The 20,676-nt window shown below is 39.3% G+C and overlaps 2 protein-coding genes across 4 annotated transcripts in view; both read left to right on the top strand.

Annotated features, from left to right (window-relative positions):
* The window catches only part of LOC132867677 (zinc finger protein 271-like), a 114,135-nt gene extending 96,202 nt beyond the window's left edge, over window positions 1-17,933 (top strand). For 2 of the 3 annotated variants that reach the window (XM_060900673.1, XM_060900672.1), the window contains exons 4-6: window positions 8,823-8,890; window positions 9,062-9,240; window positions 14,590-17,933. In XM_060900673.1, the coding sequence (XP_060756656.1) occupies window positions 8,823-8,890; window positions 9,062-9,240; window positions 14,590-16,949 (2,607 nt within the window). In that variant the 3' untranslated portion in view covers window positions 16,950-17,933. The remainder of the gene's footprint in view (window positions 1-8,822; window positions 8,891-9,061; window positions 9,241-14,589) is intronic. The other variant, XM_060900674.1, reaches the window with a different exon arrangement.
* LOC132867784 (histone H3-like) overlaps window positions 1-20,676 on the top strand; it is a 1,068,851-nt gene that overhangs the window by 458,171 nt on the left and 590,004 nt on the right. The gene's annotated exons all lie outside the window — the stretch shown is intronic.

Consider the following 20,676-nt stretch of genomic DNA (forward strand, 5'->3'; position numbering starts at 1 on the left):
ACATAAGAGTTAGCTTTGGTAGCTAAGATGTGTTTGTGAGGCCTGTGGCCTAAGCAAAAGGTTAGCCTAGCTTGCTAATGAGACAAAAGAATGCTAGCTGTGTTTGTGTGTGTGAGGCCTGGTGACCACGTGTTTCTAAGTAAACAAGAGGGTTAGCTTTGGTTGCTAATTAGACAAAAGAATTAGCCGTATGTGGCTAGCTAAGGCCCATGTGTGTATGTGAGTGTGGGGGAGGACCGCCACGTATTCCTTTGAGACAATACCCTTAGCCCTGGAGGCTAATGGGACAAAAGAATTAGCCATAGGCTAAAGGCCTCTGCATGCTCTTGCGACAAGGCTTTCGCAGACAGTTGTAATTTATCGTTGAGCGGGGGAGTAATAGGCATGCGCAATGTTATTCACCGCTACAACGCAAGGGGGCGCAAAGTCGCGAAATCACTAGGAGTAGTTGGTGGGTGTGGTTAGTGGAGTGTTTATCCTCCGGTTACTTATAATGACTAGAACTGGAGTCGTATAGATGTACGTACTTCCTCACTTCCTCGATCAACCGCTCTTCGTGCTGCTCCATCTTCGCTCGTGTTTTTAAAAATGGCGGTCGTGAAAACAAAACAAACCGGGAAAGTAGGGAAGCGGAAGTGCGTGCACAGCGGATGTAGAGTGGACCAATCAGAGCCCTCTTGTCTGCGACGCTGTCTGCGAGGCTTCTGCGGTGGTCACAATTTTTGGGAGGTGCGCGCAGAGTGTCTGCGAAGGTGGGGGGGCTACGCAGACGCTATCTGCGGCGCCGTCTGCGAGGACTGGGTTGTCAGCATAAATTGGCCTTAATTTCACTAGCTTATAACAGTACTAAATCCACTGAAATCTTGATGTGGTCAAGATGCGTGTAATAATGAAATTAAAGTGTTAGCCAGGAATAGAGAGAGAGCATGCAAAGCCTATCTATTAAACAATTGAGAGATTAAAACAAAATAGAACAATCATCAATTCAACACCGAGTGTCTACAGTGTACACAATTAAACCGTTCCTGAGTTTAATTCACACTGCTTCAATAAAACTAATTCCTAGGACTAGTTTTTATGCCCAAAATGCCAGTCTCTTACTTCAGTATCTTGCTTATAGCAAGATTATGGAGATATGTTCCGAGACTTTTGGAGTTTCACCGTTGTGAAGGACGTGAGGCGCAGAGAATTTCTTGGTCCGACGCGTGGTCACTCGTGATGAAAAGAAAGTCTCTGATCAGACAATGTGCACAGCGCTTTAATTAGGAGGATCCGGTCACTCCTAAATTTAAATTAACTGCTTGGCGGCAGTTTGGTCACGTTACTGATATACGAATAAAAAAAAAAAACGGTTATAACTCTGAGTTTAAAATCGCACAATTCTGGATTTTTACCGTGGCCAAAGGTAAACAAAGAAATCGCACTAAAACGTGGATCTTGCAAGAAAAAGACGTCTTTCTTGGGTTTTCTGGTGCAGGGTATCTCTTTGTGTCCAGATGGCTTGACATCCACGACGAGAGAGAGAGACGGAAGCGTTGTTCCGTTTCTTATGCCTTCAGGGAGGAAGTGACGTCCGTGATCCTGCCCTGGCGTGACGCAGGTCACGTGGAAGTTGGCTGATGGGAAATGTAGTTTCTTAAAGGCACTGTGTGTGTACCTACAATGACCATAAAATACTCGATAGTTACAATATAATAATTTTATGTATCTCACAAAGAATTTTCAGATATATCGCATAGCCCTAGTCTGAATCTTCACTTCATGTATATTTTTTTTATTTTCAACTAGCCAGCCGGGCTGGCGAGTGACAGGAATTACCCGCCAAATGACAAATTAAGTCACCTCGGGTGACCGGACCACCACGAATTTCGAGCCCTGATAAGACAGTAGTGAGATCAGCTATGATGTATGGATTGGAGACAGTACCCTTAATGAAGAGACAGGAGGCAAAGTTGGAGGTGACGGAGTTGAGGATGTTAAGGTTTGCGATGGGAGTCACAAGGTTGGACAGGATAAGGAAACGAGCACATCTGAGGGACAGCACATGTGGAGAGCTTGGGAATTAAGCTAAGAGAGATGAGACTGAGATGGTATGGGCACATCCTGAGAAGAGATGCAGAGCATGTTGGAAGGAGAATGTTGAGGATGGAGCTGCCAGGCACCCGAAAACGAGGAAGGCCAAAGAGGAGATACATGGATGTGGTAGAGAGGACATGAAAGTGGCAGGTGTGGTAGAGAAGGATGTGGAAGACAGGGAGCAATGGAGAAGAAAGATCCGCTGTGACGACCCCTAATTGGGAGCAGCCAAAAGAAGAAAATTGTGTTTGGACTAATGCATGACTGTAGTGGATACTGTAAAATGAATGTTATCAGTCTCAAATCACATGGTGGTGTTCTGAAAATGTTTCAGCCACCACAGTCTAGGTACAGTTGTGGTCAGAAGTTTACATACAGTGACATGAATGTCATCTTGGATATGAATGTCATGGCAATATTGGGCTTTCAGTGATTTCTCTGAACTGTTCATTTTCTGTGGTGAAATGATTGTACAACATATTTCTTTAATAGGAAAAAAAACATTAATTTGGTGCAGAAGTTTTAATTTCTTTTAGGTTTTCTGAAATCAACACAGGATCCAATATTTACATACACTCACTTAGGTTATAAATTACGAGCTGCTGAGACTTCCATACTGTCTCTTATCTTGCCAAGGCCTCTTACAGTAGTACTTGAAAGTTTGTGAACCCTTGAGAATTTTCTATATTTCTGCATAAATATGACCTTAAACAACATCAGATTTTCACACAAGTCCTAAAAGTGGATAAAGAGAACCCAGGTAAACAAATGAGACAAAAATATTATACTTGGTCATTTATTTATTGAGGAAAATGATCCAATATTACATATCTGTGAGTGGCAAAAGTATGTGAACCTTTGCTTTCAGTATCTGGTGTGACCCCCTTTGTGCAGCAATAACTGCAACTAAATGTTTCCGGTAACTGTTGATCAGTCCTGCACACCAGCTTGGAGAAATTTTAGCCCATTCCTCCATACAGAACAGATTCAACTCTGGGATATTGGTGGGTTTCTTCACATGAACTGCTCGCTTCAGGCCCTTCCACAACATTTTGATTGGATTAAGGTCAGGACTTTGACTTGGCCATTCCAAAACATTAACTTTATTCTTCTTTAACCATTCTTTGGTAGAATGACTTGTGTGCTTAGGGTCGTTGTCTTGCTGCATGACCCACCTTTTCTTGAGATTCAGTTCATGGACAGATGTCCTGACATTTTCCTTTAGAATTCACTGGTATAATTCAGCATTCATTGTTCCATCAATGATGGCAAGCTGTCCTGGTCCAGATGCAGCAAAACAGGCCCAAACCATGATACTACCACCACCATGTTACACAGATAGGATAAGGTTCTTATGCTGGAATGCAGTGTTTTCCTTTCTCCAAACATAACGATTCTCATTGAAACCAGAAAGTTCTATTTTGGTCTCATCCATCCACAAATCATTTTTCCAATAGCCTTCTGGCTTGTCCACATGATCTTTAGCAAACTGCAGATGAGCAGCAATGTTCTTTTTGGAGAGCAGTGGCTTTCTCCTGCAACCCTGCCATGCACACCATTGTTGTTCAGTGTTTCCCTGATGGTGGACTCATGAACATTAACATTAGCCAATGTGAGAGAGGCCTTCAGTTGCTTAGAAGTTACTCTGGGGTCCTTTGTGACCTCGTCGACTATTACACACTTTGCTCTTGGAGTGATCTTTGTTGGCCAACCACTCCTGGGGAGAGTAACAATGGTCTTGAATTTCTTCCATTTGTACACAATCTGTCTGACTGTGGATTGATGGAGTCCAGACTCTTTAGAGATGGTTTTGTAACCTTTTCCAGCCTGATGAGCATCAACAACGCTTTTTCTGAGGTCCTCAGAAATTTCCTTTGTTCGTGCCATGATACACTTCCACAAACGTGTTGTGAAGATCAGACTTTGATAGATCCCTGTTCTTTAAATAAAACAGGGTGCCTGTTACACCCTGAAAAAAGGGGAATCTCAATAAAGATGCTGGACATGGTGCTTCTTCTCTGTTAGCTTCACTGAGAATATGGAATGAAAATATTTACATAATCACAATTTTGTTTCATTTGAATATTAGCCTTTTTTTCTTTTCACAGGTAAACACACTGGTAAGTATCATAATAACATTTCTCCTTTTTTGCTACAGGTCACATTTAATCAGGTAAGTATATTGTCATTTATTAAATTGTCTTACAGGTTAATTTCAATCAGGTGAGTACTCAGGTAAGTGTATATTCCCATTTCTTCTTCTTTCCCTTTCTTACAGGAAAAATGCTACAGGTAAACATAGAGGTGTGTACAAATCTTAATAATTCAACATAACCTTAAACTAAAAGTGCATTTGAAATAAAATAAAGCATTGTAAACACAATTAACCATTTTATCTTTCTCTCTGATAATGTTTGATCCCAATCATAAATAGCTACTTAAAGAATTACCTCAAATGCATGTAACTCAACAACACACATTAACAACGTTATCCACTACGTGTATCTGCTAAAGTGCTAAACGCAATCAGAACGCACACCACGCCATAATAGCTACCTGTTGTATTGTGTAATGAACCAGTGAATAATGTGCCAATCAAAATAATGCTCCAAATCACTCAAAGTTCGGTCAAAGTTACTCAAACTGGACACAAAACAGTTTAACAACACATACAATCATGTAAGGGCAGAAATACTCGTTTTATACCTGAAAAAGGGGGAATCTCAATAAAGACGCTGGACACAGTGCTTCTTCTCTGTTAGCTTCATTGAGAATGGAGCAAAGTGCATGCGAAAGCCCCCTTCTTCCCCTGTAGACTCGACCAGTCGATCTCAGACACCAGGACTGAATTAGTAGATTGCAGAATCACTGATCCTTTTCATCTTTGTTCATCCTTTTAACCTCTTTTACAGGACCGGAATGTTTACCAAAAAAAACTGTGTAGTGTATATAGTTATGAATCATAATTTATTTATTTACTAAATTAATTAATGAATTCTCTTTTGTTCATGTTTTTAAGAAATGAATTCTTTTAGCTGGATCAAAATCAACCTATCACATGCCCACTCACACCTGATTGTCACCCCATTGATTGAAAACACCTGACTCTAATTTCACCTTCAAATTAACTGCTAATCCTAGAGGTTCACATACTTTTGCCACTCACAGATATGTAATATTGGATCATTTTCCTCAATAAATAAATGACCAAGTATAATATTTTTGTCTCATTTGTTTAACTGGGTTCTCTTTATCTACTTTTAGGACTTGTGTGAAAATCTGATGTTTTCGGTCATGTTTATGCAGAAATGTAGAAAATTCTAAAGGTTCACAAACTTTCAACACAAACTTTGTTTTACTGCCAGTGGAACTGGTTCATTGCACAAAGTGGATGGAATAATGAAGGAGGATTACCTTAGAATTCTTCAGCATAACCTCAAACCACTGGAAACTTGAACATGATTAGGAGTCACAACAGGACAGTGAACCCAAACGTGCATCAGAGCTGGTTGTGGAGGATAAAGCAGGCTAACATTAAGCTTAAAACAAGCCCTGACTTCAACCCTATTGAAAATATATGGCCCGTGCTTAAAAGTCAAGTACATGCCAAGGGGGAAAAAAATTAACTGAACTCTACCAATTCTACCATGAAGAGTCGTGAAATATCCAACCAGAATTATTCCAGAAGCTTGTTCATAGTAAACAAAAAATGTTTGGTCGAAGTCAATCTTGCAAAGAAACAAATATTAGGTGTGCTGTTTGTAAAATTTTGACCCTGTATGTATACTTTTGACCCTGTTGATTTCAGAAAACCCAAAGAAAATTGTGCACTGAATTCTCTGCCTTTTTTTCTTCTTTAAGATGTATGCTGTATAATCATTCTGCCACAGAATAAGAACAGTTCAGAGAAATCATTGAAAGCCCAAATATTGCTATGACATTCATATCACTCATATCATGACATTTGTCACTGTATGTAAACTTCTGACCACAACTATAACTAATGGGAAACACTGTAATGAGCATTGCCTCATGTTTTTAATAAATTATACAATGGCCTGTCTGATTTACCTATCTCATCTCATTATCTCTAGCCGCTTTATCCTTCTACAGGGTCGCAGGCAAGCTGGAGCCTATCCCAGCTGACTACGGGCGAAAGGCAGGGTACACCCTGGACAAGTCGCCAGGTCATCACAGGGCTGACACATAGACATAGACAACCACTCACACTCACATTCACACCTACGGTCAATTTAGAGTCACCAGTTAACCTAACCTGCATGTCTTTGGACTGTGGGGGAAACCGGAGCACCCAGAGGAAACCCACAGGGACACGGGGAGAACATGCAAACTCCACACAGAAAGGCCCTCGCCGGCCCCGGGGCTCGAACCCAGGACCTTCTTGCTGTGAGGCGACAGCGCTAACCACTACACCACCGTGCCGCCCTGATTTACCTATCTGTTTAACAGTTATGACAGTCTGCTGTAGTACACTGTGGGTCAAATCTTGCTAATGACCTTAAAGCCTATCATAATGTGTGTGACATTCTTCATAATCAATAATCAACCTTAATTTGGTGTGCCTCACCCCCAACAAGCTTGAAAACCTCTGGTACATATGAGAGTCAGTTATGGTTGGGCAAATTACAGCAGTTTTAAATGAACATGCAGCCTAGCCTATAGCTATGTTTTAATGTCCATATTGAGCTTTTCATTCTGCTCCTCAAAAATAGCATTGCTGTCAGTTAAGGATGCTAGTGCCCAAACTACTTTTTTCTTTCGGCCGCTCCCATTAGGGGTGGCCACAGCAGATCTGTTCCGCATATTTGATTTGGCATAGGTTTTACACTGGCTGCCCTTCTTGACACAACCCTCACCAAACTAGCCAGGCTTGGGACCAGCACTAAGTATGTACTAGCTTGTGCAACCCCAGTGGCTGGATTATTTTACCTAATCTGCATGTCTTTGAACTGTGGGGGGAAACCAGAGCACCTGGAGGAAAATGCTGATGCCCAAACAGTATGTTGAGATATATATATAATTTTTATTTTTTTTTTAATAAATCTCCCACTGTCCGAAATGCCCGAAGGGGGATTATGTCATGGCAATGTCCATCCTTCCATCTGGGAAGGATACTCACCTTCTGAAATCAACTCCTCTCTCAATTTTTGGAGGAATTTCACGGAACTTGACAGGATTCTTTGTATATGTCGGTAATATGCATATTGCAATTTCATTCAATTCCATCGCATTTTACCAGAGTTATGACATAGTTGCCAGTGGGGGATATTGTGCTCTCAGAGCACTTTTGTTTACATTTGAAAGCCTATGCCTCCTAATGCCTGCTTTTTTCCTAAATTTGTTTGGCCCCTCCTTTAATTTTTGACCTTTTTTTGGACATGGCTTTTGTTTCATTGCTGCGCACTGCTTTTGCATTAGTTTAGAATGTTAACGTGCATTAGCTAACATGGTTGTGATTTGACAAGTGAGAACAGGCACACAGCATGCTGTCATGTGAACCCAAAATGACCAGCCCACAGAGAGGGCCAGTAAAAAGACAGCAAAGCAAAATCTCTGGTCATTATGCCCTGGCAAAGAAAGATGAGCCAAAATAGCTGGTCTGTCCATACAGACATCCTAACGTATTTCTTGAGGGAATTTTCCAGCCAGGAGAAATATCCTTTAGCAAAATTCATTCCAGTATGTTGCCTTCCCTCTTTTTCAGGTTCCTGACCATAGGAAGAAGTGAATCTGGTTTGGTAGGCTCACTCACCTACTCGCATGGCTTTCATAATGCTCCTAGATTCTAACAGATATATGCATCAGGACACAGATACACATGGCATTTGGTCTGAACAAAGTAACATCATATGAAAATAGCGGTCATCACCATTACAGTCGTGGCTAACTCCACATAACCTGCATAGCAAAAAAAAAAACCAGACACATACTGGGGGGTCATCCCACAATACCCCTCCTGCAACAGCCCCTCTTAAAACATTTTACAAGTACCATGCAACTGTGTGAGAAAATTATGACTAAAACTTTGACTAGAATTTGACTAAAATGAAAATTGAGTTCCACTTCTTAAATCTTGATGAAAACGAAACAAAAAAATTAATAAATAAAATAAAAAGACTAAAATGAAACTACAATTTTCAGTACAAGACGAAGTCTCATTTAAAATTCTTTAAATTCAAAATTAACACTGCAATACTGAACTAAACCAACATTACCTACTGAACAATTATGGCAAATAACAATTACTTGTACAAATCCAAAATATTTTCTATAAAACCAATTTGGTGGCAGAACTGACTTTATAGTTGTGTGGGTTTTTTTTGTTTGGTTTTTTTTGTTTGGTTTTGTTTTTTTAAGCTGTCTGTTTAGAGACCAAAACACAATGGGCAGATATTTATCAGAGAGGTCTGATTCACAGCGCAGCTTTGCCATGTCAGATGTAAAGCCTTTTATGAGAAACCTTTCCTTTGTCTAAATTCTGATAAAGCCTTGCCTGCATTTTCCTGTAGTTACTAAATTCATCTCCAAGCTTGTCAGCTGTTTTGTGAATCTAAAGATACAGTCAAGAACCTTTAATTCAACCTTCATAAGCCTTAATGTAATATTGGCACAAGCCATCATTCTCATTTCTGTATCCCTCATTTAAAGAGATTGATTGATTGATTGATTGATTGATTGATTGATTGATTTAGTGAAGAAAATGTAAATGTGGTATTTTTCTACAGATATACAGGAGCATGCAGTGTGAAAAATACATCGACACCAAAAGAGAGATGCATGTGAATTGGATGAGGTGAGAAATACACCAGTTGTTGGATCTTTTTAGTGATTTGATTTTACAGCTCATAATTTGTTGGAAGAACTTTATCTTCTTGCTGTCACTGGTATCTCTGCCATGCTTTCTCTAAGTTTGTAATGCTGATCTGATTTTTACCTTTTCTGGAATCTTGCCTCATTCTTTTAGGTATGTGAATTGTGCCCATAATAATAAAGAACAGAATCTTGTGGCATTTCGGTATCGAGGGGGAATTCTGTATCGTTGCTGTCGACCCATTAACCCAGGACAGGAGCTCTTGGTGTGGTATGAAGAGGAGGGCACCAAAGAACTCAGTCCTGCACCTACAGGAACAACCAGACAGAAAGGTGTTACTATAGTCTAAGAGATTTATAGAGGTTATTTTCTGCATCATCTAGTGACCTATATCTTAGCCTAATATTGTTTCTGGGATGAATACTGTTGTACAATGGAGTCTACAATAACCAGAGCACTCCCCCAGAGAACTCATTTTGGCCAGTTCCACCAACCAGGTAGGACTTCTCTATCATATGGCAATGACCAACCAGAGAGGGTGAAGTCTGTCGGCTTCCTCTGAGACACGTGAAGTCAGCCCTCCCTGGTTGGGGGTTGTTGTGTGATACGGAAGAGTAGCCTGATGGGTGGGAATTGGCCATGGCTAAATTAGGGAGAAAATCAGGGTAAATAAACACATGGCCTATCACAACAAACACACAATATAGGACAATGCTTTCAGACCTCCCCATATTACAGAAACACACAGGAGGGAGGGACAAAAAAAAAAACATTTTATAATATCTTCAGTGCAATATAACCAGCTGGCTGGATAGAAGTTAGTTGAACACGCACATGCAGCATGCCTGAACCAAGCAAAGTTGTTAACTGGCTAATACAGTTGTCCGTCAAACCCATCAAGCATTATACAAATCAATTAGAACACATTTACTTTATTTCAGGACCACGTGATACAGTATTTATATTATCAACCAATTTAATAAGCAATAACATTATTTTTAGTATTAAATTCAATAATTCCACGAGTCATGCCATACAGAAAGAATCTTTAATTATGTTTATTTTTAACTCCTTAAACTCTTTCAGCTCGAAAATTTCAACATATTCAGGGACAAGTAAGTGGTTGCTTTATTACTACAAACCACACCGTGGCATTCTTTGCATAATACAGTAAGGAAATTCCTGTAGAGGCTTTGCACCATCACATGACCCCCATAGCAATGGTAACTACACCACCATGACAGGAGGCATGCTTGTAGTGCTTCATTCAGACGAGTTAGTTGTTATTGATCAGTATGGGAAGATTTTGCTGTGTTTTTGGATGTGTAAATCATTCTGAATGAAACAAAAGACATCAGATTTTTAAATTTACCAAAAGTAATTCATTATCAGGGGGAAAAAATGAGAAAGATTTGAAAACGTAGAAGGGAAAATGGCTCGTAAACATATGAAGTGCAGTGAGGCGCTCAATCTTATACAGAGAGTTGAGCATAAGAGACAAAGTCTAGCAAGGTGCTTATTCTTGTACAGTGCAGTGAACATGGGCGTAAAGCTACAGTCACACTACAACTCGCAATGCTTTGCGATGGGTTATCAATGAAAAATAGGTGTTTTGGTGATGATGCTTGGCGATATACAGGCAAACTAAAAGTTGTGGTCACACAGCAGGCGAACTCTTGACTGTCACGCCTACACACGCTCAAGCAGCTGCGCTCGCTCACAGGCCCCAGTCGTTATGGGAAACACCTGATGCTGATTTGAGAACAATCGGCACACCCATATAAGAACACAGTCTTTTTGAATGTTGTTGTTGTTGTTGTTGTTTTTTAAATCACTGTCATGATTTGAGCCATGTTTATGACTCAGCTTTTGGTTTTGCTTGTGTTATATTTTTGCAAATATCACGCTTGCTAATAGACACTATTCCTGCACTTAGATCTGTCTACCACCGCATACTTGCAAAGTCTCTGTGAAAACAGCATCCTTATATGCGCATGCTGATTGCAGTCAAATCAGCATCGGGCATTTCCCATAATGACAAGGTCCCAAGTGCGCGCACAACGTGCTCCGAAGGACCCCTGAATGTAAATGCACTTTTAAAGTCTCAGTGAAGGTTAGGCAATGACAAGCTGCTGTGTTGACGCTCATGTTCACTTCACTGTATAAGAATGAGCACCTTGCTGCGGTTTTGAAATAATTTTTTTTTTATTTTTGGAATTCTTACCTTTGTGGAAATGAAGTGAGCATATGATCGTATTTTTGACCTCTCCGTTCAACCGAGTTCCGCCCAATGTTTGTGCACCATTTTTCCCTTTTACATTTACAACCCTGGTCATGAAAGTGTTACGGAATTTCCCGGAATTCCGGGTTTTTAGATTTTCCGCCGGATTTTTTCTGCGAATGACCTGGAAATCCGGATATTTGACAAAACTCTTAAATCTCCGGTTTTCCGAATGGAGAAATTTATTTTTCGGATTTTTCACGTTCCTAGACGCGGCGTAATACTTCGCATCATCCTTGCATGGGCGCAGTCCTTAAATAGCCCAAACATAGTTCATTGATTAACCCTTACATACTGTTTGGGTCAAATTTGACCCATTTTAACATTTGACAGCAATAAAAATACCCTAAATGTCATTTTTTTGGCCTGATATCGTATGACTTTTCCTAAAGTGATCCAAAATACACAAAACTGAAAATATTTTAAACTGGTATAATTTTACAGAGGGGTTACAATTTTTTGTACACTTAGGCTGTTCTGGGGCAAATTTGACCCATATTCATTTGAATGTCTTTTAAACTTCCCAGAGTGTGTTAAATCATGGTAAAGGGTGGGAGGGGAGGGACAGTACATGCCATGTTCTTGTATATCACTTATGGGACAGTTATGACAGTGTTCAAGGGGGGACTTGAACCTGTCTCGGGAACTTTACATGTTCCCACCATATTTTCTCACAGAAAATATGGTTTCCATAGGAACATGTACCTGTTAGTTTTTGAAGAGTCATGGGGAATCTCGAAACAGTGAAAAAAACAGTTGCACAGTGATCATACATAGTAAACATAAGGAACAGAGGTCATATGAGGTCAGAGGGTGCCTTGAAACAGGCGTGAGATCTGCACCTGCACCAGAAATGTAACAAAATCTATAGACCTATATAAAGAGTTAATAAATGTTATAAAGAGTTATAAATGTTTTTGCAAACTGTACTTTCAATAAAATATATTAACATCATTATGACTATGTTTTCATGTCTTAGGTAAAAAAGAATGTGTGAAAGATGTTTCTATCCAAAATCGGGTAGTGTAAATATATAAAAAATACACTCTCTTTGCTTTCTGAAACATTGATTAAGGATTAATCAACCATTTATTAATGTCAGATTGGTCATTTATATGTTTTAAAAAGATATGGAGCTCAAAATTGGGTGTGGACTCTTATTAGTAGGGTATTCTTTGCCTGGGTCAAAATTGACCCAGACCATACCATGAAGGCATGGAATATGAACAGTATGTAAGGGTTAAAGACAGGTGTTCTTTGTTAACGGCGCACATGCTGGAGCTCGTTAGGCGCGCGCGCGCCTTCAGGACTGACACCGTTCTGCGCAAGCGCAACACAATCGCACTAGAAAGCATGTTCAAGTTGCCAGTGTAGCTGCAGTCTTTTTAGTTGCGAATTACGAGTATTTTCTCTTGTGTTAATAATTCGCCGTGTCAAAACAAGCGCAACTTTCCTCCTTCTTTCGACGTGAAGAGAGGTAAGCAATTTATTATATATATATATATATATATATATATATATATATATATATATATATATATACACACACATATATATATATATATATATATATATATATATATATATAGTATGTATGTATGTGTGTGTGTGTATGTATGTATATATATATATATATATATATATATATATATATATATATATATATAATATTTTTCCCCCCATCAAAGTTGCATTTTGTGGTTTGGAAGCTAAGTTTTAGTGCCGTTTCTAGAACACATCAAGAAAACGTGGAAGAAACAGCAATAATGGAAGAGCCTGTTTCTAAGCTGCCTAAAACTAGCAATGGTAATTGTTTTGTTACATAATGTACTCAGGCTGCCAGTCAATGTGTGACACACACACACACCCTACGCCCCTGATTTATATGAGAAATTTGGTATTCATTGGTGTGTTTAAATTTACAGACAATACGAACTAATGTAAACAATTGGCTTCAACTCACATAAATATGAATTGGAAATTTTTAGTTCACTTTAGCTTATGCAAACACACAACTCTGCTAAAAGATTGATAAACGAGGCTCAATGTCCCCAACATTGAAACCTGAAAGCTTTAGAAACTCTAACAGACCTTTACTTTTTAACAGTAGCATTTTGGGATTTTGCTGAGTTTACCTTCAACTGTCTGATTTTTTTTTTCAAAGTAATTAACTGTGTAGCAGGAAAATCACCGCGTTTTCTAAATGCACTCCTGAAAATTACTCAATAACTAGGGAATTAAATTTGATATTTTTGACATGTTAATCATTAATGTACATGAAAGAAAAAGGCTTAAAAGTTGTAACTTGTTTAAGTGAAAATAAGTACTAAAATGCACTAGAATGCAGGGTTTTGCATGTTATGTTATTAAAATATTTTCGGGGGACATTGCCCCAACCCCCCCCCCCCCCCCCCCCAAATCTCAGGGTTTTTTCCACTTTCATCTCTACGTAGAAATCTCTCTATTTTGTTTCCCCCGATGAAAAAATTATTTTGGTAAATTTAAAACATTTGATGTCTCTTTCATTCAGAACAATTTGCACATACAAAAACACAGCAAAACCTTCCCATACTGATCAATAATAACTAACTCATCTGAATGAAGCACTACAAGCATGCTTACTGTCATGGCGGTGTAATTACCATTGCTATGGGGGTCATGTGATGGTGCAAAACCTCTGTACTGCTGCAGACTGAATTGAATGCCATTTGAACTGTTGCAGTGTGTCCCTTTTTTTTTTATATGCCTGCAATTCTGTATGGCCATTCTTATGTCTTAATTTATGGATGCTGGCTTTCTTTCTTTCTTTCTTTCATCATTTACATTAATATGAATCAAGTGGGTTTCACAAAATCCCACAAAATTTAATTTCATTAACTGTGTGTTTCATTGAAATTAATAAGCATTTTAAATGACAATCCATATGTAAAAATAAAGACCTTCTTGTGTAAATGCTTCTAGATAAATCTATTCATAAACAGATTGATAAATAAGGCCCATTGTTGTATGTTTCAGATCCTTGAATGCTCGGGCTGAGTCTCCTTATTAATCCTGGATGAGATGTAAATAAGGCTAGGCTTGCCATTACCTAGACTTAACATTATATCAAACAGAAACCAACTACTCCCCCTTAGTCAGTCTGACCCATGGGGCTATGACCAGTGCTGTGCCTAGCTGTTGTACCAGCACCTTATTGAATCTACAAGTATTCCTAGCTAGTGGCTGTTGTATCTTTGTCCTCAAAGATACTTTTTTTTTTCTCCTCAGTCTTCATGTAGAAACTTGAAAGTTTGAGGTTCAGTAAAAATGCTCCCTTACATTAGGTTACTGTGGTTAGATTTTATAATCTTGTTGCATTTCATGTAAAATTTCTGATACTTTTGTCCTTTCACTTCCCCAGAAGTAAAGAACACTTTGCTGCAAGTCTTTTCCTGCTCCACATGTCCTCGTTCCTGTGCATCTCAAATTTTCCTTGACCAGCGCATCCAGAGATACCACGATGAAGAGTCTGTGAGACTTCAGGAATCAAGAGAGATTAAATATGAACTTCAAATCCCCTCCAAATGCTCCAGTAGTCAGCCAACATCAACTGATGCTTTCAGTTCTGACACTTCTCATAATGATGTAGAGAAGGAAATTCACCACAGCTCAGACTGTGGAAAAAGTTTTGGTCATCAGAATGCACTCAAATGGAACCAGTGCAGTCACAAAGGAGTAAAGCCACATGACTACTCACAGTGTGGGAAGAGTTTTACTGAACAGAGTGCTCTCCAACGACACCAGCGCATTCACACAGGAGAGAAGCCATATCACTGCTCACAGTGTGGGAAGAGTTTTACTCATCAGAGTGCTCTCCAACGACACCAGCGCATTCACACAGGAGAGAAGCCGTATCACTGCTCACAGTGTGGGAAGAGTTTTACTCAGCAGAGTGATCTCCAACGACACCAGCGCATTCACACAGGAGAGAAGCCGTATCACTGCTCACAGTGTGGGAAGAGTTTTACTCAGCAGAGAGATCTCCAACGACACCAGCGCATTCACACAGGAGAGAAGCCGTATCACTGCTCACAGTGTGGGAAGAGTTTTACTCGTCAGAGTACTCTCCAAACACACCAGCGCATTCACACAGGAGAGAAGCCGTATCACTGCTCACAGTGTGGAAAGAGTTTTACTCATCAGAGTGATCTCCAAAAACACCAGCGCATTCACACAGGAGAGAAGCCGTATCACTGCTCACAGTGTGGGAAGAGTTTTACTTGTCAGAGTGCTCTCCAACAACACCAGCGCATTCACACAGGAGAGAAGCCGTATCACTGCTCACAGTGTGGGAAGAGTTTTACTCATCAGAGTACTCTCCAAAAACACGAGCGCATTCACACAGGAGAGAAGCCGTATCACTGCTCACAGTGTGGGAAGAGTTTTACTCATCAGAGTGCTCTCCAACAACACCAGCGCATTCACACAGGAGAGAAGCTGTATCACTGCTCACAGTGTGGGAAGAGTTTTACTCATCAGAGTACTCTCCAAAAACACGCGCGCATTCACACAGGAGAGAAGCCGTATCACTGCTCACAGTGTGGGAAGAGTTTTACTCATCAGAGTGCTCTCCAAACACACCAGCGCATTCACACAGGAGAGAAGCCGTATCACTGCTCACAGTGTGGGAAGAGTTTTACTTGTCAGAGTGATCTCCAAAAACACCAGCGCATTCACACAGGAGAGAAGCCGTATCACTGCTCACAGTGTGGGAAGAGTTTTACTTGTCAGAGTGATCTCCAAAAACACCAGCGCAGTCACACAGGAGAGAAGCCGTATCGCTGCTCACAGTGTGGGAAGAGTTTTACTCATCAGAGTAATCTCCAACAACACCAGCGCATTCACACAGGAGAGAAGCCGTTTCACTGCTCACAGTGTGGGAAAAGTTTTACTCATCAGAGTGCTCTCCAAACACACCAGCGCATTCACACAGGAGAGAAGCCGTTTCACTGCTCACAGTGTGGGAAGAGTTTTACTCAGCAGAGTGCTCTCCAAACACACCAGCGCATTCACACAGGAGAGAAGCCGTATCACTGCTTACAGTGTGGGAAGAGTTTTACTCAGCAGAGTCATCTCCGACTACACCAGCGCATTCACACAGGAGAGAAGCCGTATCACTGCCCACAGTGTGGGAAGAGTTTTACTCATCAGAGTAATCTCCGACTACACCAGCGCATTCACACAGGAGAGAAGCCGTATCACTGCCCACAGTGTGGGAAGAGTTTTACTCATCAGAGTACTCTCCGACTACACCAGCGCATTCACACAGGAGAGAAGCCGTTTCACTGCTCACAGTGTGGAAAGAGTTTTACTTTTCAGAGTGCTCTCCGACTACACCAGCGCATTCACACAGGAGAGAAGCCGTATCACTGCTCACAGTGTGGGAAGAGTTTTACTCATCAGAGTGCTCTCCAAACACACCAGCGCATTCACACAGGAGAGAAGCCGTATCACTGCTCACAGTGTGGGAAGAGTTTTACTCATCAGAGTGCTCTCCTAACACACCAGCGCATTCACACAGGAGAGAAGCCGTATCACTGCTCACAGTGTGGGAAGAGTTTTACTCAGCAGAGTGCTCTCCAACAACACCAGCGCATTCACACAGGAGAGAAGCCGTATCACTGCTCACAGTGTGGGAAGAGTTTTACTTATTCAGGTACATTTAAAACTCACAAGTGCAATAACTCCGAGACATTGCATGCTTTAAAGTTGTCAAATTAAATGGTTTTTATTCATGCTTTTGCTGAAAATGTCCTGTACTTTGATCCTAATTGTTCATATTAAAGGACTTACATATTTTAAAACAATCTTAGTGATTTTTAAACAAGACTGTTAATGTTTTCTTTTGATCTTATGTAGTTATTAAGTAGTCATTAATTACCACCATATAAATAATGATTCAACTGTAACACTATTATCAGTGTAGTACTGTAGCATGAAACTAAATCTTCATAGAATTATTACGGAGCAGGAGTTTAATGTACCATGTTTAACAGAAATGTGGATCAAACCAAATGAGTATGTCACATTTAAATGAAGCTATATGCTTCATTCTCAGCTATATGTATCAGCTTCGTCTAACTGGTAGTGGACAAGGCGTCATAGTTATTTGTTATGATAACGTAGACATCATACAAAAACCTGAACAAAATTTCAATATGATTGAAGTTCTTTATATTAACATACATAGCAAAAAAAATAAGTCTACCCAGTCAGTTCAGCTAATTATTTACAGATCTGTGGTCTGTGTTCTGAATTTCTTTCTGAATTTGCGGATTTCATCTCAAACTGGTTATTTCTTTGGACAAAAAATGAATTATTGTCGACTTTAATATTCACTTCATGTTAGGTTTTATTCCTTTGTAGGATAGATTCTGTTCGGTTGAAATGGCCTTCTGTCTCAGCTAGACATTGTTTAAGAACATTTTGCTTGTTTTGATGTGGGATGTGTATTGTTGATCAGAGATGTGTCTGGATAGCGCCAAGGTCTGCAATGATGTCAGACCCACTCTCTCTCACTCGCAGCTGCATAGCCAACGTGTAGTTGGGATTAAAAGTTAAATTTAAAGCCATGATATGTTAGTTTTATAGCTAGGATTGTGATTTAAGATTGGTAGAGTTAACCAGTTTCTTTAATGTTGAATCTGAAGTTGAAATGATTGAATGTTGGATTTAATGTTAGATTTAAAGCTCCATTAAGTGATTCATGTTAGTTTTATAGTTTTAAGTTAGTTTTATAATTACAGAATATCATTTAGGATTGTTAAGACTTTATGATTCAAATGTTAACTTTGAGTTTAATCCTGAATCCTGTTTGACCTTCCTCCGGTGAAGTAGCATTTCTTTGTTTTTGCCAGACATATTCTTATTTTTTCTTATGTTTCGTATGACTTTCTTTGTTTAAGTTTATTCTTATTTTTGTTTATTTTCTTCTAACATATTTGTTTAAAATTGTTAGACATATTCTTATTTGTTATTTTGCTTATGATTGTCTTACTACATATTGATGAAATCAAGATGTAATTTGCTGACTTAGCACAAGACACACAGTCATGTGTTAAGAATTTATGATTTTAATATTTTAGCTTTTCATCCTTTAGCTTTTAGATCCTTTAAACTATTTCTGTTTAACTTGGCATTAATTTCTGATGTATTTGACCTTCTTTGACTAGACTTCGTAGACTAGATATATTATCTGTGTTTAAAAATTCCATCACCATCTTAAGTACATATTGCCCTATGTTATATCTGACCTGAAGGGGTGTACGTGAGCAATGACCTTTAAAATCTGTTTGTACCTTGCTATCATGTCATATCATCAGAAATATGTCATTATGTTATGCTTGATTCAAGATTTATACACACACACTGATGTAACCTGCCCCAGATCAAGGTCCCCTCAATTGCACGCAATTGAGGAGACAAACATAGCTGATGTCATAGTCTGACATCCTACACACACACATTTCTACGCCACATTCCTACACGTAATACACACACACACATTACACATACACACACACACACACACACACACACACACACATAACATACACATTTACATACATGTAGACAAAACATAAACAGAGATAAATGGATGCTATAAAATGTTTTCAAAAATGTTTTCATTTCGACGAAGGAACTGTGAATAAACTGGCTGTGAAACCTATCTCTAGTTTTCCTGGTCTGTTTCTTTCGCGGTGTCTCTGTCCCAGATCCGTAGGTGGCACGAAGGCATTGGGTCTCGAGAAGTAAGTTGACCGTTCTGACTGGGAGAACCCTAACACTTCAATAACCCTGAAGACCCTCTGAAAACAGTGTTCGTGTCCATTTTAGATTCATTAGGGTTTAATCAGAACGTCATAGGACTGACCCATAATGGTGGTCACACTCTTGATCTAATACTTGTATTAAATATAGAAAATATAGTCTGACTTCCACATCATCTGAGGTAGCGTCAGACTCTCATCTGATTCAAAATATGTCTGAGCAATAATATTCTGTATGCAGCTTGCCACACCATCACTTCAAAATTACATTTACACCAACTACTGCATGAAGATTTATCAGAAGTTTCCCCTAGTTATCAACTTGTTTGGATCACCATCAAACTCCACAGAACTTTTATCAGCTTTGAGTCAATATTCTGCGATACTTTAGATGATGTAGCTCCGCTTAAAAGAAAATAATTCAAGAGAAAAAAAATCGCACCCTGGTATAATGATCACACATGCAGCTTAAAACAAAGTTAGAAAATGGTATCAAACAAAGTTGATAGTATTCCAATTAGCATGGAAGGAGAGCCTCTTGAACTATATAGACAAGCTCTTAATGCAGTAGATCAATGTTTTTCTCTCTAATAGAATATAACAAAAATAATCCTAGATCCTTATACTTTGGCAATATGAACTAGGAATAAGACCACCACAGACACATGCACACCTTCAAGATGTAGTAGCAATGATCATTATCCCCCCCCCCCCCCCCCAGAACAAAATTGAAAATATCAATTTAAAGCCAGCCAATTTGATAAGTATCCATGGAGAGAACACTATAACCACATCAGAGCAATTATTCATCTTTTACTCCCCTTTGAGAGTCTGAAATAATTTCACTTCTTTCCTCATCAAAATCTTCAACTTGTGTACTAGATCTCTTACCTACATGATTCTTCAAACAGAACACTAGAAGCAATCAAAACTCTTCTAAAAATATATTCTTTTAGCAGTGGCAATGTACCCAAATCCTTTAAACTAGCAGTTATCAAACCCTTGATTAAAAAAAAAAACCTGACCTTGACCCCTGTCAGCTGTCCAATTACAGGCCAATACCAAACCTCTGCTTTATCTCTGAGATCCTAGAAAAAGCTGTTCCACAGCAGTTATGCTCATATATACATAGGAATAACATCCATGAAATGTATCAGTCAGGATTTAGACAGCATCATAGCACAGAGACAGCTCTGATTAAAGTAGTAAACGGCCTACTGTTGGCATCTGATCAGGGCTGTGTCTCGCTGCTTGTATTGCTTGACCTTAGTGCAGCCTTTGACACCATTGATCGTTCCATTCTCCTGGATAGACTAGACAATGTGGGAGTTAAGGGAACAGCCCTCTTCTGGCTCAGCTCTTATTTAATTGATCACTGTCAGTTTGTTGATGTAAATGGCAATTTTCCTTTGCATACTAAGGTAAAGTTTGGTGTTCCACATGGTTCCGTTTTAGGCCCATTGCTTTTTTCTTTCTATATGTTACCTCTGGGTAATATTATTTGTAAGCATGGTATTAGTTTCCACTGTTATGCTGATGACACACAGTTGTATGTTTCTGCAAAGCCAGATGAGAAACACCAGCTTAATAAAACTGAGGAATGTGTCAAGTTTATTTTTATAGCACTTTTAACAATAGGCGTTGTCGCAAAGCAGCTTTACAGAATTTTAATGACTTCA

The sequence above is a fragment of the Neoarius graeffei genome, chromosome 19, assembly GCF_027579695.1.
Source record: "Neoarius graeffei isolate fNeoGra1 chromosome 19, fNeoGra1.pri, whole genome shotgun sequence".
Classification (NCBI taxonomy): Eukaryota; Metazoa; Chordata; class Actinopteri; order Siluriformes; family Ariidae; genus Neoarius; species Neoarius graeffei.